The following is an 18,877-nucleotide window of genomic DNA, read 5'->3' as shown; positions in this document are numbered from 1 at the left end:
GTCATCAGGAAAATGCAAATTAAAACAACTCTGAGATTACACCTCACACCAGTCAGAATCGTGGTTAAAAAAAAAAAAAAATCAGGTGGTAACAGATGCTGGCCAGGATATGGAGAAAGAGGAACACTCCTCCATTTTTAATGGGATTGTAAGCTGGTACAACCACTCTGGAAATCATTCTGGAGGTTCATCAGAAAATTGGACATTGTACTATCTGAAGACTCAGCTATGCCAACCCTGGGCATATACCTAAAGATGCTCCAACATATAACAAGGACACGTGCTCCACTATATTCACTGCAGCCTCATTTATAACAGTTAGAAGCTGGAAAGAACCCATATGTCCTTGAACAGAAGAATGTATGCAGAAAATGTGGTACATTTACACAATGGAGTACTACACAGCTATTAAAAACAATGACTTCGGGGTTGGGGATTTAGCTCAGTGGTAGAGCGCTTGCCTATCGAGCGCAAGGCCCTGGGTTCGGTCCGGAAAAAAAAGAAAAAAAAAAAAACAATGACTTCATGAAATTCTTAGGCAAATGTATAGAACTGGGAAATATCCTGAGTGATATAACCCAGTCACAAAAGAACATTGTTTGTACTCACTAATAAGTAGATATTAGCCCCAAATCTCAGAATACCCAATATACAATTCGGAAACCACATGAAGCTTAAGAAGAAGGAAGACCCAAGTGTGGATGCTTCATTCCTTAGGAGAGAGAACAAAACTCCTCAAAGGAGAAAGTATGTAGACAAAGTGTGGAGCAGAGACTGAAGGAAAGGCCATCCTAAGATTACTCCACATGGGGCATCCATCTCATATACAGACACCAAACCCAGAAAATACTGTGGATGCCGAGAAGTGCATGCTTACAGGAACCTCACATAGCTGTCTTCTGAGAGGCTTTGCCAGACCCTGATATATACAGAGGCAGTTTTCACAGCCAACCACTAAACGGAGAACAGGATCCGCAATGGAGGAGTTAGAGAAAGGACTGAAGGAGCTGAAGGGGTTTCTAACCTAATAAAAATAATGACAGTAACAACCAACCTTAGTCCCCCAGGGACTAAACCACCATCCCAAGAATACACAGGAATGTACCTAGACTGCAGCTGCATATTTAGCAGAGGATAGCCTTGTTGGGCATCAACGGATAGAGAGGCCCTTGGTCCTGCCAAGGTTTGAAGCCCCAGTCTAGGGGAATGTCAGGGTGGGGAGGTGGGAGTGAGTGAGTAGTGAGGATAGAGAGCACCATAGTAGAAGCAGGGAAAGTGGGAGGGTATAGCAGATTTCTGGAGGAGAAACTTGGAAAGGGGATAACATTTAGAATGTAAATAATAAAACAAATAAAAGAAAAAATGTAAAAAAAGTAAAAAGATCTAGAGCATCCCTCAACATGGACCTAATGCTTCTAGGGGATTCATAACTACCAAGTCTGCCATTTTCTTTAAAATAAGGTGGATTTATAGGAACTTTGGATCCAAAAGATGTATGTGTTGCTTGCTGATGATATATATTTCAAAAATTTTGAGAAAGTTTAAAGAAAAAGAAATATGGAAAGTTCATCAATGAGCACTAAGGTATAGTTAGATAACAGAAGACAAAGCTCTGGGCTAGATACTCAATATGGGAACTACAGAAAACCATTATGTACTGTATACTAGAAAAGGATGGAGAAAGTATTCTAACCATTATAATTATAAGCATAGATGAAATTTTTACTGAGATAAATATAATTAATCTCATATAATAACCATTATGTATTTATACCCATGTATAGGATATAACTTTGTACTTTATTCACATGATAAGCTTTTAAGATTTTATCTATCTATTAAAAGTAAAATAACAAAGTAAAATTAATTATTCAAAATAACATGGAATGAAATAAAAAATGACACCTAAATAAAACTTGAATGTTAAGGATAACTTCTGCTGATAACACAGAACTACTAATCACATTTCATGAATGGTTTCCCTGTCTTGTTTTTCTTTCATAGATTTTGTTGAAGTTTCTGAAAGAAACGTGTTACAGCATCCCTCAAAATGTTGAAAGAGCTGTGAAGGTAATTTAAGTAGAGAAAGTATTTCAGCTTCACACCCACTTGTGCTATAGATTTATAGTGGTATATTCTTCTACCACGTTCATCTAACTCTGACTCATAATTGCCATAGATAGTTAGCATAGGAATTTAGAATAGACCATAAGTTAGTAACAGTACAAATAACAGTCTATTTTTTCTGAAACTATAAAAAATGATAAAATGTGAGTTCAAACATATTTGAGTATTTTTGTTTAATTATGTTTAAGGATTGTGCTTATTTTATGAGGCTACTGTCTAAATAGTAAAGGCATTGAAATGTTACATGACTTGATTGCAAACCAAAGCATACTTTGGTAAGCAGACCTTACTAAACATCTTCTGTAGTGATTTTTGATTTTGTCTATCATATAGCTGATATTTTTCTTACTCTTTATGATCTATTTGAACTTATTTCTAAAACAATTATGTTTATTTTTTGAGAACAAGGACTCAGGAAAATTGTATACTGAAGTACCTGACAGACAAAAGATGATAAATAATATTAAATAAGGCAATTAATCTATTTGTATGTTTGTTTTCTTGCTTGTTCTAATTTATACTTGTTTGTTTGTTGCTCTGTTTATTTTCTAAAGACAGGCATAAAAGATGTGTAGAGTTAAGTGTGAGGAGTTGGGGAAGATATGGGAGGAGATATGAGAAAGGAAACTGTGAACAGAATATAAAGTATGAAAAATATTTTCAATTAAAATATATAATCTAATATAGAATGTCAAAATATAAATTTTAAAATGTTATTAAATTCTTTTATTTTTGTGGATTCTAGCTTGAGTATGTACATGTATGTGAACGTTCATGTGCCCATGTTGCAACTATGCAGGTCAGAAGACATTTTGTAGGAGTCATTTTTCACTTTGGAAAACAAAGTTCTGAAGAATACATTCAGATCATCAAGATTGGTCATAAGCATATTTGTTGGCTAAGCCATCTCTTCAGGCCATATACTTAATTTTTGTCATGAATCAAAACAAGTTAGTAATTGGAAATTATGAACATTGTAAAGGTCTATAGTCTTTCTTTCATTTTGCTTGATTATATACTGACTGATTTCACTTTGTTTGATTATATACTGATTATATAATTAAAAATTATAACAGCAGAGACCTCACCGCCTGATCAGGTGGGCACTCCTGAGGCTGCAGAGTGGAGGAGACCACCAACACTGCCCACCCCTGCCCACATCCCTGGCCCAAGAGGCAACTGTATAAGGCCTCTGGGTTCCCGTAGGGGAGGGCCCAGGAGCGGCAGGACCCCTGCGCCTGAGACACTGCCGGAACCTGAAGGAAACAGACCTGATAAACAGTTCTCTGCACCCAAATCCCGTGGGAGGGAGAGCTGAACCTTCAGAGAGGCAGACACGCCTGGGAAACCAGAAGAGACTGCACTCTGTGCACATCCAGGCGCCAGAGGAAAACACCAAACATCATCTGGAACCCTGGTGCACGGAGGCTCCCGGAAAAAGCGGCGCAGATTTTCCCGGTTGCTGCCACAGCGGAGAGGACTTAGGCAGTACCCCACGAGCAAACTTGAGCCTTGGAACCACAGGTAGGACCAACTTTTCCCCTGCAAGAAACCTGCCTGGTGAACTCAAGACACAGGCCCACAGGAACAGCTGACGACCTGTAGAGAGGAAAAACTACACGCCAGAAAGCAGAACACTCTGTCCCCATAACTGGCTGAAAGAAAACAGGAAAACAGGTCTACAGCACTCCTGACACACAGTCTTATAGGACAGTCTAGCCACTGTCAGAAATAGCAGAACAAAGTAACACTAGAGATAATCTGATGGCGAGAGGCAAGCGCAGGAACCCAAGCAACAGAAACCAAGACTACATGGCATCATCGGAGCCCAATTCTCCCACCAAAGCAAACACGGAATATCCAAACAAACCAGAAAAGCAAGACTTAGTTTCAAAATCATATTTGATCATGATGCTGGAGGACTTCAAGAAAGACATAAAGAACTCCCTTAGAGAACAAGTAGAAGCCTACAGAGAGGAATCGCAGAAATCCCTGAAAGAATTCCAGGAAAACACAATCAAACAGTTGAAGGAATTAAAAATGGAAATAGAAGCAATCAAGAAAGAACACATGGAAACAACCCTGGACATAGAAAATCAAAAGAAAAGAAAAGGAGTTGTAGATACAAGCTTCACCAACAGAATATAAGAGTAGGAAGAGAGAATCTCGGGAGCAGAAGATTCCATAGAAATCATTGACTCAACTGTCAAAGATAATGTAAAGCAGAAAAAGCTACTGGTCCAAAACATACAGGAAATCCAGGACTCAATGAGAAGATCAAACCTAAGGATAATAGGTATAGAAGAGAGTAAAGACTCCCAGCTCAAAGGACCAGTAAATATCTTCAACAAAATCATAGAAGAAAACTTCCCTAACCTAAAAAAAGAGATACCCATAGGCATACAAGAAGCCTACAGAACTCCAAATAGATTGGACCAGAAAAGAAACACCTCCCGTCACATAATTGTCAAAACACCAAACGCACAAAATAAAGAAAGAATATTAAAAGCAGTAAGGGAAAAAGGTCAAGTAACATATAAAGGCAGACCTATGAGAATCACACCAGACTTTTCGCCAGAAACTATGAAGGCCAGAAGATCCTGGACAGAGGTCATACAGACCCTAAGAGAACACAAATGCCAGCCCAGGTTACTGTATCCTGCAAAACTCTCAATTAACATAGATGGAGAAACCAAGATATTCCATGACAAAACCAAATTTACACAATATCTTTCTACAAGTCCAGCACTACAAAGGATAATAAAGGGTAAAGCCCAACATAAGGAGGAAAGCTATACCCTAGAAGAAGCAAGAAAATAATCATCTTGGCAACAAAACAAAGAGAATGAAAGCACACAAACATAACCTCACATCAAATATGAATATAACGGGAAGCAATAATCACTATTCCTTAATATCTCTCAATATCAATGGCCTCAACTCCCCAATAAAAAGACATAGATTAACAAACTGGATACGCAACGAGGACCCTGCATTCTGCTGCCTACAGGAAACACACCTCAGAGACAAAGACAGACATTACCTCAGAGTGAAAGGCTGGAAAACAATTTTCCAAGCAAATGGTCAGAAGAAGCAAGCTGGAGTAGCCATTCTAATATCAAATAAAATCAATTTTCAACTAAAAGTCATCAAAAAAGATGAGGAAGGACACTTCATATTCATCAAACGAAAAATCCATCAAGATGAACTCTCAATCCTAAATATCTATGCCCCAAATACAAGGGCACCTACATATGTAAAAGAAACCTTACTAAAGCACAAAACACACATTGCACCTCACACAATAATAGTGGGAGATTTCAACACCCCACTCTCATCAATGGACAGATCATGGAAACAGAAATTAAACAGAGATGTAGACAGACTAAGAGAAGTCATGAGCCAAATGGACTTAACGGATATTTATAGAACATTCTATCCTAAAGCAAAAGGATATACTTTCTTCTCAGCTCCTCATGGAACTTTCTCCAAAATTGACCATATAATTGGTCAAAAAACGGGCCTTAACTGGTACAGAAAGATAGAAATAATCCCATGCGTGCTATCGGACCACCACAGCCTAAAACTGGACGTCAATAACAATAAGGGAAGAATGCCCACATATACGTGGAAATTGAACAATGCTCTACTCAATGATAACCTGGTCAAGGAAGAAATAAAGAAGGAAATTAAAAACTTTTTAGAATTTAATGAAAATGAAGGTACAACATACCCAAACTTATGGGACACAATGAAAGCTGTGCTAAGAGGAAAACTCATAGCGCTGAGTGCCTGCAGAAAGAAACAGGAAAGAGCATATGTCAGGAGCTTGACAGCACACCTAAAAGCTCTAGAACAAAAAGAAGCAAATAAACCCAGGAGGAGTAGAAGGCAGGAAATAATCAAACTCAGAGCTGAAATCAACCAAGTAGAAACAAAAAGGACCATAGAAAGAATCAACAGAACCAAAAGTTGGTTCTTTGAGAAAATCAACAAGATAGATAAACCCTTAGCCAGACTAACGAGAGGACACAGAGAGTGCGTCCAAATTAACAAAATCAGAAATGAAAAGGGAGACATAACTACAGATTCAGAGGAAATTCAAAAAATCATCAGATCTTACTATAAAAATCTATATTCAACAAAACTTGAAAATCTTCAGGAAATGGACAATTTCCTAGACAGATACCAGGTATTGAAGTTAAATCAGGAACAGATAAACCAGTTAAACAACCCCATAACTCCTAAGGAAATAGAAGCAGTCATTAAAGGTCTCCCAACCAAAAAGAGCCCAGGTCCAGACGGGTTTAGTGCAGAATTCTATCAAACCTTCATAGAAGACCTCATACCAATATTATCCAAACTATTCCACAAAATTGAAACAGGTGGAGCCCCACCGAATTCCTTCTATGAAGCCACAATTACTCTTATACCTAAACCACACAAAGACGCAACAAAGAAAGAGAACTTCAGACCAATTTCCCTTATGAATATTGAAGCAAAAATACTCAATAAAATTCTAGCAAACCAAATTCAAGAGCACATCAAAACAATCATCCACCATGATCAAGTAGGCTTCATCCCAGGCATGCAGGGATGGTTTAATATACGGAAAACCATCAACGTGATCCATCATATAAACAAACTGAAAGAACAGAAACACATGATCATTTCCTTAGATGCTGAGAAAGCATTTGACAAAATTCAACACCCCTTCATGATAAAAGTCCTAGAAAGAATAGGAATTCAAGGCCCATACCTAAACATAGTAAAAGCCATATACAGCAAACCAGTTGCTAACATTAAACTAAATGGAGAGAAACTTGAAGCAATCCCACTAAAATCAGGGACTAGACAAGGCTGCCCACTCTCTCCCTACTTATTCAATATAGTTCTTGAAGTTCTAGTCAGAGCAATCAGACAACAAAAGGAGATCAAGGGGATACAGATCGGAAAAGAAGAGGTCAAAATATCACTATTTGCAGACGACATGATAGTATATTTAAGTGATCCCAAAAGTTCCACCAGAGAACTACCAAAGCTGATAAACAACTTCAGCAAAGTGGCTGGGTATAAAATTTACTCAAATAAATCAGTTGCCTTCCTCTATACAAAAGAGAAATAAGCCGAGAATGAAATTAGGGAAACGACACCCTTCATAATAGACCCAAATAATATAAAGTACCTCGGTGTGACTTTAACCAAGCAAGTAAAAGATCTGTACAATAAGAACTTCAAGACACTGAGGAAAGAAATTGAAGAAGACCTCAGAAGATGGAAAGATCTCCCATGCTCATGGATTGGCAGGATTAATATAGTAAAAATGGCCATTTTACCAAAAGCAATCTACAGATTCAATGCAATCCCCATCAAAATACCAATCCAATTCTTCAAAGAGTTAGACAGAACAATTTGCAAATTCATCTGGAATAACAAAAAACCCAGGATAGCTAAAGCTATCCTCAACAATAAAAGGACTTCAGGGGGAATCACTATCCCTGAACTCAAGCAGTATTACAGAGCAATAGTGATAAAAACTGCATGGTATTGGTACAGAGACAGACAGATAGACCAATGGAATAGAATTGAAGACCCAGAAATAAACCCACACACCTACGGTCACTTGATTTTTGACAAAGGAGCCAAAACCATCCAATGGAAAAAAGATAGCATTTTCAGCAAATGGTGCTGGTTCAACTGGAGGGCAACATGTTGAAGAATGCAGATCGATCCATCCTTATCACCCTGTACAAAGCTTAAGTCCAAGTGGATCAAGGACCTCCACATCAAACCAGACACACTCAACCTAATAGAAGGAAAACTAGGGTAGCATCTGGAACACATGGGCACTGGAAAAAATTTCCTGAACAAAACACCAATGGCTTATGCTCTAAGATCAAGAATCGACAAATGGGATCTCATAAAACTGCAAAGCTTCTGTAAGGCAAAGGACACTGTGGTTAGGACAAAACGGCAACCAACAGATTGGGAAAAGATCTTTACCAATCCTACAACAGATAGAGGCCTTATATCCAAAATATACAAAGAACTCAAGAAGTTAGACCACAGGGAAACAAAGAACCCTATTAAAAAATGGGGTTCAGAGCTAAACAAAGAATTCACAGCTGAGGAATGCCGAATGGCTGAGAAACACCTAAAGAAATGTTCAACATCTTTAGTCATAAGGGAAATGCAAATCAAAACAACCCTGAGATTTCACCTCACACCAGTGCGATTGGCTAAGATCAAAAACTCAGGTGACAGCAGATGCTGGCGAGGATGTGGAGAAAGAGGAACACTCCTCCATTGTTGGTGGGATTGCAGACTGGTAAAACCATTCTGGAAATCAGTCTGTAGGGTCCTCAGAAAATTGGACATTGAACTGCCTGAGGATCCAGCTATACCTCTCTTGGGCATATACCCAAAAGATGCCTCAACATATAAAAGAGACACATGCTCCACTATGTTCATCGCAGCCTTATTTATAATAGCCAGAAACTGGAAAGAACCCAGATGTCCTTCAACAGAGGAATGGATACAGAAAATGTGGTACATCTTCACAATGGAATATTACTCAGCTATCAAAAACAACGAGTTTATGAAATTCGTAGGCAAATGGTTGGAACTGGAAAATATCATCCTGAGTGAGCTAACCCAATCACAGAAAGACATACATGGCATGCACTCATTGATAAGTGGCTATTAGCCCAAATGCTTGAATTACCCTAGATCCCTAGAACAAAGGAAACTCAAGACGGATGATCAAAATGTGAATGCTTTACTCCTTCTTTAAATGAGGATAAAGAATACCCTTGGCAGGGAAGGGAGAGGCAAAGATTAAAACAGAGACTGAAGGAACACCCATTCAGAGCCTGCCCCACATGTGGCCCATACATATACAGCCACCCAATTAGACAAGATGGATGAAGCAAAGAAGTGCAGACCGACAGGAGCCGGATGTAGATCGCTCCTGAGAGACACAGCCAGAATACAGCAAATACCGAGGCGAATGCCAGCAGCAAACCACTGAACTGAGAATAGGTCCCCCGTTGAAGGAATCAGAGAAAGAACTGGAAGAGCTTGAAGGTGCTCGAGACCCCAAAAGTACAACAATGTCAAGCAACCAGAGCTTCCAGGGACTAAGCCACTACCTAAAGACTATACATGGACTGACCCTGGACTCTGTCCCCATAGGTAGCAATGAATATCCTAGTAAGAGCACCAGTGGAAGGGGAAGCCCTGGGTCCTGATAAGACTGAACCCCCAGTGAACTAGACTATGGGGGGAGGGTGGCAATGGGGGGAGGTTTGGGAGGGGAACACCCATAAGGAAGGGGAGGGTGGAGGGTGATGTTTGTCCGGAAACCGGGAAAGGGAATAACACTTGAAATGTATATAAGAAATACTCAAGTTAATAAAAAAAAAAAAAAGAAATTATAACAGTTTTACTGAGTTGTACATTAAATCAGGCAAAGTACTCAACCGCTGCTTTTTTCCAGCTAAAAGTAAATATATTTCCTGTATATCACTTAAATCTCAGTAGTGATATAATTAGATTTGTTTTTGTAAATATAGTATTTTTCTTTTACTTGAATATTTTTCTTTTAAATGAGCATTTCATTTCCTTACTCTGTACGGTATTATATATTTCTTGTTTCTAAATTAGTGAATTTTGTAATATTGATAAGTGATTTTCAAATGGTGAAAAAACTTTAAACTGTACTAGACATAGAGCATTTTATTGTATTATTTTTAATATTTCCAAAAACATTATATGCTGAATACAAACACCATTAATATGTATGTATGCACTACATAATTTCTTATTTAACAGATTCATATCTTTACTATCCTTAGAAAAGCACATTATTAATAAAAGACCCATATTATGGTAAACTATCAATATTTGAAATTTGTTTTATATCAATTAAAAAAAGCAATGTTTTGATATTCTTAATCCTATTTTAACAGTGATATAAACAGAGTACAAATAGGAGTCCATGTTGCAAGTATGAAGGTCAGAGGCCATCTTGAAATAGTCAGTTTCTCTTTCTGCACTATAGTGCACTATAGGTCCCAGGAATTATCTCAGCAATTCAGCCTTGATAGCATTTTTTTTTGCTTGGTGAAACATTTCTTTAACCATTATTGTTTTTGACATATAGACAGGAAGATGAATATACACATACATATCCAGACATGCACACACACACACACACAGTGAGAGAGAGAGAGAGAGAGACAGAGACAGAGACAGAGAGAAAGAAAGAGAGAGAGAGAGGTGTTCATAAACACTTCATTTTATGTGAATTATGACAGCCAAGGGGGGTAATCCTCTGTGAAGCACAAACACCCATTCAAGAATTCTAATGTTCATTTTTGTTCTTTTTTTCATTTATTGTTCTTGGAATAACATCAAAATGCTGTGTATAGAGACCAATCTTCAGTATTTTAGGACTCCAAATTAATGACCACTAGACAAAAGTAGCTCTTGTACACTTAAAATGTGACTGATTGGAATTGAGTTTGCTATTCATAAACCACAAACTTGTTTGCAATATGTACTGTGAGAAAGAATGAAAACATTTGTAAATTTTAATTACTTATGATTTATGATTGTAAGACTTGAGATATGTTTTGTTAGCTGTTTTACTAAAATAATTTTGACTATTTTTAATTTTTAATAAAGCAACTCCTGGAAATTTAAAAATGCTTTTGTATTTTCATATGACTGTGTTGATAAAAAATATGGAACAATATATAATCTAAACCTCCATATTCTGTGCCTATAGTATTAAGTTAACAATTAAAAAAAAAGACAGAGTTCCTTTATTAATTAATAATTTCTGAAACATAACATAATGGCTTATAATAATATTTAAAATTTTGGAGCCGTATTTGGAAATTTCACAATGTTTATGGATTATGTAAATTGTTCTAATAAGCCCAATTAATAATGCCTTTATTTCATCTACATTTATATTTTTGAAAGTCTAACAAAAGTAGGAAGTTTGAATAGAGCATTTTGTTTTCATAGGTTATATCCTGATTCAATGCTTCACCAAAAATTTTGTCAGAATAAAAGTAATAAAGTATTACAGTCATTCTTATAATTTAATAAGTGTACTATCTCCAAAATGAAATTAGTTTTCTTCTATACTTTATTTTTGTATGATAGTTTCAAAATTGCTTTTACTTTCCTTTGTTACCAAAAACCATTAACAAGCTACACAATTTTATTAGGAGACACATTTTGTCTATTTCTCTGTTAATATACAATATATAATTGATATAGAAGAATTATCTTGTCATATATTATTTGAAGAAAACTATTTTACATATTAAAATATGCAAATCCTAATGCTTTATAAGACTTAGTTCTTTCTGAAAATATTTTTTAATAAAATTTCAAGTCTACTTATTAGTAACCTAAAATGAAGCTAACAGAACCTCAATTGATGTGGTCATGTAACATGATAATAGAGGGAGATATTAAATTAGAAAGAAGAGATTAATTGTATGGTCCATGCTATAAGTTTTTGACTTAAAACCTATTTATATACATTCATATAAAAAAGTGATACTCTTTGAAAGGACACTGCTTATCTAAAAAATGACATATGAACTATTTCATGGCTATCCTTCTTACAGATAAATTACATTTTGTGTTTGCACAGACTTAGTAACTAAGATGTGAGATGCATATAAGGAAGCCAATTCACCTGGATGAGAGAAAAGTCATTTACCACAGTTTCTCCTAGATAAAACTTTTGCTTTTTCCATATTCTTTTTCCTAAATAAGAATCTTTGACATAATTTAGCATTTCAAGTCATAAATAATTTCAGATGAGTCTTTATCTATATAATGGACACTTCAAGCTTTACTGAGACCAAGAAAGATTTGGGGTATTTCCAGGAATATTGTAATAATATACCAAAAACAGATAAAATAAATGAATTATAATTATAGACAACAAACCCATGGGTACACTTAAATAAATCAGGTGATTTTTCTGCCTTACAAACAAGAATAAAATATAGTGTGACTTTTGAACCTGTTATGATGTTAAAATGCAACTATATAATGAAAATGTTAAATATAAAGTATTTGATCAGACAAAATTTGAAAAATAAATTTAGTTGCAATTTATGCTCAATAGGGCACTGACCAATGTACCAAAAATTGTATTGGTATTGTATTATTCAGGCTTAAAACTTTAACTGTTAACACTTTGAGGCTTCTATTATTCAATTTTATGTTGCCTTAGTTTCTAGTTCTTAAAAATTGAAACAGTAGAAACTGAAAATCTTCTGTAAGACAAAAGACACCATCAAGAGGACAAATAGGCAATCTACAGATTGGGATTAAAAAATCTTCACTAACCCTACACCTGATAGAGGGCTAATATCTAAAATGTATAAAAAAAAACCTTAAGAAGTTAACCTAAAAACCAAATAACCCTATTAAAAAATGTGGTAAAGAGCCAAACAAAGAACTCTCAACTAAAGAATATTTAATGGCAGACAAGCACTTAAAGAAATGTTCAACATCCTTAGTCATCATGGAAATGCAAATCAAAACAACCCTGAGATTCCACCTCATACCAGTCAGAATGGTTAAGATCAAAAACTCCAGTGACAGCAGATGCTGGCAAGGATGTGGAGAAAGAGGAACACTCCTCCATTGTTGGTGGGATTGCAAACTGGTACTACCTTTCTGGAAATCAGTATGGAGGTTCCTCAGAAAATTGAACATTGCACTACTTGAGGACCCAGATATACCTCTCCTGGGCATATACCCAAAAGATGTTCCAACATACAACAAAGACACATGCTCCACCATATTTATGATAGCCAGAATCTAGAAAGAACCCAGATGCCCTTCAACAGGGGAATGGATTTAAAAAAATGTGGTACATCTACACAATGGAGTACTACTCAACTATCAAAAATGGTAACTTCATGAAATTCATAGGCAAATGGATTGAACTAGAAAATATCATCCTTAGTGAGGTAACTCAATCTTAGAAAATCACACTTGGTATGCACTCATTGATAAGTAGATATTAGCCAAAAAGCTTGAATTACCCAAGATGCAATCCATAGACCACAGGAAGCTCAAGAAGAAGGATGACCAAAATGCGGATGCTCCCACTCCTTAAAAGGGGAAAAATATCCATAGGAGGGGCTATAGAAGCAAAGTTTAGAGCAATGACTCAAGGAATGGCTATTCAGAGCCTGCTCCACATGTGGCCCATATATATATATATATATATATATATGTGTGTGTGTGTGTGTGTGTGTGTGTGTGTGTGTGTGTGTGTGTGTGTGTGTGTATGTGTATGTGTATGTGTATATGTATATGTATATATGTATATCCACCAAATCTAGATAAGATTGATGAAGTTAAAAAATGCATGCGGAAAGGGACCAGATTAAGATCTCTCCTGAGAGACACATCCAGAGCATGTCCAATACAGAGGTCAATGCTAGCAGCAAACCACCAAACTGAAAATAGGACACCCTTGGGAAGGACACCCATTAGAGGAAGGATTGAAAGAGTTGAAGGAGCTTGCAACCCCATAGAAACAACAATGACAACCAACCAGAGCTTTTAGGGACTAAACCACTACAGAAAGACTATATACATTGACTGACCCAGGGCTCCAACTGCATATGTGGCAGAGAATAGCCTTGTTGGGGCACCAGTGGAAGGGGAAGCCCTTGATCCTGCAAAGGTTGGATCCCCAGTCCATCGGAATATGGTGGGGTCAGTAAGGGGGATGTATGGGGGCAACACCTGTATGGGGGAGGGAAGCGGAACAACATTTGAAATATAAGTAAAGAAATATATTTAATAATAAATAAATAAATGATTATTAAAAAAGAAAATTGGAAATAGTTCTATCTGAAGACCCAGCAACACCACTCCTGGGTATATACCCAAAAGATGCCCCACCCATAGCATAAGGACATATGCTTCAGTATGTTCAAAGCAGTATTATTTGTAATAGCCAGAAACTGGAAACCACCCAGATGTACCTCAATTGAAGAATGGATACATAAAATGTGGTTCATTTACACACAATTCAGCTAGGCAAATGGATGGAACTAGAAACTATCACCCTGAGTGATGTAACCCAGACCCAAAATGACGTGCATGGTATGTGCTCAGTGATAAGTGATATTAGACAAAAAGTACAGAACACCCAAGATAAAACCCACAGACTGTAAAAATTTTAAAGAGAAGGAAGTTCAAATTAAGATACTTGAATGTTGGTGGGAGGGCGGTAAGGGGGGGTAGGTGGGGAGGGGAACACTTATGGAAGAAGAGGAAGGGGCGGTGATAAGGGGCTTATGAACAGGAAACCACGAAAGGAATAACATTTGAAATGTAAATAAAGAAATATCCAATAAAAAAAGAAAAAAGAAAATTGAAAAAAAAATGTTTCAATCCTACTTAGAAGGAGTTACAAAATAAAGACAGGAGGCAGAGGGATGATGGGACCTGGTAGGGAGAAGGAAGTGGGAGGAGAAAGGGGGAACAAATCATAAAAGTAGTGTCAGGACAGGAGAGAAACCCAGAGGGCCATTGGGGGGTCAGGGGTGGGGAGACCCTCTAAAAATTTCCAAAGACCTGATATCTGAGTGTCCAAAAGACTCAAATGGCATGACATTAGCCCAAATGTCCAACAGTAGAGAGACAGAATTCAGAATCTACCTCCAGTAGATAGAAAGGACCCCAAGTGGAGGGATGGGATATTCATCACACAATCAAAATTTCTTGCCCAAAATTGTTCCTCTCTAAAAGAACTGCTGGGACAAAAATGTGGAAGAGAGAGAAGGAACTGCAGTCCAATGACCAGCCCAAATTGGGATCCATCTCACGGGCAGGAGGGTACAGTCACCAAGGCCTGACACTTTTAATGATGCTTTAATGTGCTTACAGACAGGAACCTAGCATGAGTATACTCTGAGAGGCCCGTACTAGCAGCTGACATAGACAGATGCACATACTTTTATCCAATCATTTGACTGAGGTTGGGGACTGCTCTGGTGGAATTAGGGGAAGGATTAAGGGAGCTGAAGGGAAGGACAACCCCATAGGAAGACTTGCAGTCTCAACTATCCCAGTTGCCTGGATGCATGGGAGCTCCCAGATACTGAGCCACCAACCAGACAGCATACATGGACTGATCCGAGCCCCCTGGCAGATATATATATATATATATATATATATATATATATATATATATATATATATATATATATATATATATATATATATATCAGAGGAGTGCCTGGTTTGCCCTCAGTAGGATAAGGTATGTCTAATCCTATAGAGACTTGAGGCCCCAGGAAAGGAAGGATGCGGGGGTGGGGGAGAAGGGGGGAGAATACTTTCAGAGTAAAGGGGGTTGAGGAATGGGATGAAAAAATGTGGAGGGTAGAACCTGGAGCAATTGCAATGGCTAGAATGTAAATAAGTAAAATCAAAAAATATTGGAAGAATAATAAAAACTGCATATGAAAGTATAGCATGAACGTCAAATATTTGGTGAAGATAGTACACACTTTTATTTACATATATAAATACTAGGTAGTGTCACGTTTTATGTTTTTAACTATACTATTATATACCAGGAACACATGGTTACTAGAAAATTTAAAATGACAGAAACGATGTAGAGAGTGAGCTCATTAGGGTAAGGTCTTATCTATTATGTGCTATATAAACCAGATCTTATGCCTGTAATAGTTCACTCAGAAGTGCAAGTTCATACTCAAGTATATATTCTATTCACGGATACCCTGGTCTTTGAGAGAAAGATGGAAGGAGTGTGGAGGCAAAAGGAAAGCAAACAGAAGAAAAGAAAGAAAAAGATAAAAAGGAAACATAAACATCAAATCTTTGAGTACTTAATTGACTTCAACGAGTGTATTCATCTTGTTAGGTAATAATAGTTTTATAAGAATCCATGTGGTCGGGGTTGGGGATTTAGCTCAGTGGTAGAGCGCTTGCCTAGTAAGTGCAAGGCCCTGGGTTCGGTCCCCAGCTCCGAAAAAAAGAAAAAGAAAAAAAAAAAGAATCCATGTGGTCCTGACTCATATTCAAATTTTTTTATCCCATAGTGCCTCTATGAAGAGTTAATCAAGACATATTACAGAGTAAAATAAACCAGACACAGTATCACAGTTACCACATGTTTTCTTTCGTATGCAGAAAAATGTCTTATTGCTTAATAGGAATTAAGGACCAGAACAAGTATTCTTCACATGAGTTTGCTCATAAAGTAAATGGATTGATAAATAAATGATATACTCAGTGGAAGTTATTACAATGTGATCAACTAATTTGAAATGAAACAAAATGTTTGACTTGAATTATAAACACAAACAAGTCCTTATGGCTAATTCATATCTATAGCTCATGAATTTGCAGGGAAATAGCTACAAAACCATAAGAAGAAGAGTGTTATAAAATTATATGAAATATTTCTATATTAACTTTATTATATATTGAAATGTTCAATATATAAGACATTGAAGGACATTATGAGTAAGATATTATAATTAAATTTTCAAAATTTGGTTTCTGAAATTGATTAGAATATGAAGGTTAATCATACAAGCTGGCCAAAGAAGTATTTAAACTAAACACAAGAAGCCCCAAATCTGAAAACAATCAAAGTAAAATAAGTAATCATTTATTTCAAATTCTCGCATCAAACTTGAAAAAAGATCTGTGTGTAACTTTTTGGATTTATTACTGGTTTCAGAAAGAACTATATACCTTAGTATATAATAATAATTTTAGATTGCTTGAAGTAACAATGGATTATTGATTGTAGTTTTAAAACTTACAAAGCCAAATCAAAGTTTTTGGACAATAGAACAATAGAAAGGTTGTTTTGAAATATGAAGTTAAAATGAACATACAAATGAGGCATTCAGAATATCCAATAACGTCTTAAAATTTTATGAACAATATATAAATTAAATACATTTAACTGATTGCTTAAATTTCATCCTTAAAAATATTTGTTTCTTAGTCTTATCTTAGTAGAGGCTCACAAATAATGTATAGCACAGATATTGGTAAAGTATGTTCCTTGCAAACCATTACAAGAATTGAAAATGAGACTATTTTCTTTAGCATGTATACAGTATGAAAATTTAGAGATCAAATTAGAAAAGAAATAAAGATAATGTTTTATCTCTTGTATTCCGTCACACAAATGTCAAAAATATTCCCCTGGTCAGAGGTGTAATATAATTAAATCCATAGTTAATTTGAAAGTAGTTACGTTAAGGCAAACAAATGACTACATGATTATATTAATTTTGTTACATAAAAATTTATGTAAAGAAATTGGAAAAATCATTCAAGTAGTGAGGATAACCAACTTAAGAAATATTCTCTTAGATATCAGTTCATTCTTTAAAATCTGAAGCAAGCAGTTAAAATTTCTAGTGCTTTATGGGAGATGAAGGAAACAAAAGTTCCCAAAAACACATGATCAATTTACTTTGAAGTGGAACATGCATTTTAGTGAAGCTTGTGTTTGTTTCTACTGTACCTTTCTTTAGTCCAGGAATGAAAGCTAAAAAGAGATTTGCATAAAGTTAAACAATATATATTTAATCTTCTTCCAAATAGGCTATATAAGTTACATAGTAAATTATATTAATTCCACTGCATTCTCAACCCCTTTTCACAGAATGTGTTAACTTAAACAAGATTGAACTTACTTAATTTTGTCTTCTGTAATTTGTTTGAATTCGATTTAACCAAGCCTATGTGATGTGTTGCACTTTGAGCAAGTAGTGATTGCTCTTTTAGATAATGCCTATGTTCCTTTAGCTAATTACTTACCTATTAGGAGCTCAGTACTATACAAGACATCAATATATGTCTAACTTTATTGATTGGGAAAAGAAAATAGAGTACACAAATAAAATAGCATTAACATTCATATACTCTCCTACTGAAAACAGAATGCAAGAAAATAGTATGTTTTACCTTGAGTACTCTTGTCTCCATATTCTGGTGATAAAAAATAAAGATGACTGCCAAATTAGTAGACACTAGCCTAGTGATGTATTTTAGTGGAATTATTCTTATATTGTTTTAAGAATATTTTTCTATAAGGTCACAAACCAAGCATATGTATTATTTCTCACAAATAAAAGAGTGAAATTCATGTGCGTTATAATAATCATATTCTGGATAAACACAGTGATCAATTTTTTTATTTTTTTTCATTTAAAGACAATAGGGCATCATAGTCAAGGATAAAAAGTGAAGACTATTCAAACCGAATAGTTTATATTAATAAAATATTAAGTTTGTATATATATATATGTATATATATGGATGAATATCCAATTTCTTTTTTATAAAATTTTAAAATTCATAGTACAATGAATTTGTTGTTGACTTCTGTGTTTTAGTATATATTTTACAGTGTTCATGTTTGAATAAAATTTTAAAAGACAACAAATTGAAATTGCATAACACCTGCTTCGATTAAATTGAGGTAATTTGAAATGACACCTGACATACATAGATGCATAGTAGCTCAAAAACAAACAAAATACAACTGCAAATATGTCATATTGAAGGTAATATTCTTATAAAATTATGCAAATTAATCAAAGAAAAAATTTGATATTTTTACGTATTGTTGATGTCTTACAGCACATTCCTTTTCCATCACAAGGTATTTTATTGTGAAGTTAGTCAATTT

General features: G+C 35.7%; 1 protein-coding gene across 1 annotated transcript in view; it reads right to left on the bottom strand.

Moving 5' to 3' along the window:
- Pcdh11x (protocadherin 11 X-linked) overlaps positions 1 to 18,877 on the bottom strand; it is a 684,984-nt gene that overhangs the window by 83,922 nt on the left and 582,185 nt on the right. Inside the window, 1 exon segment of the mRNA NM_001271228.1 lies at positions 17,708 to 17,731. Coding sequence (NP_001258157.1) covers positions 17,708 to 17,731 — 24 coding nt within the window.

The sequence above is a fragment of the Rattus norvegicus genome, chromosome X (genome assembly GCF_021556685.1).
Source record: "Rattus norvegicus strain SHRSP/BbbUtx chromosome X, alternate assembly SHRSP_T2T, whole genome shotgun sequence".
NCBI lineage: Eukaryota > Metazoa > Chordata > Mammalia > Rodentia > Muridae > Rattus > Rattus norvegicus.
The sequence above is the reverse complement of the archived record's forward strand: the minus strand, read 5'-3'. Positions and strand labels throughout refer to the sequence as shown.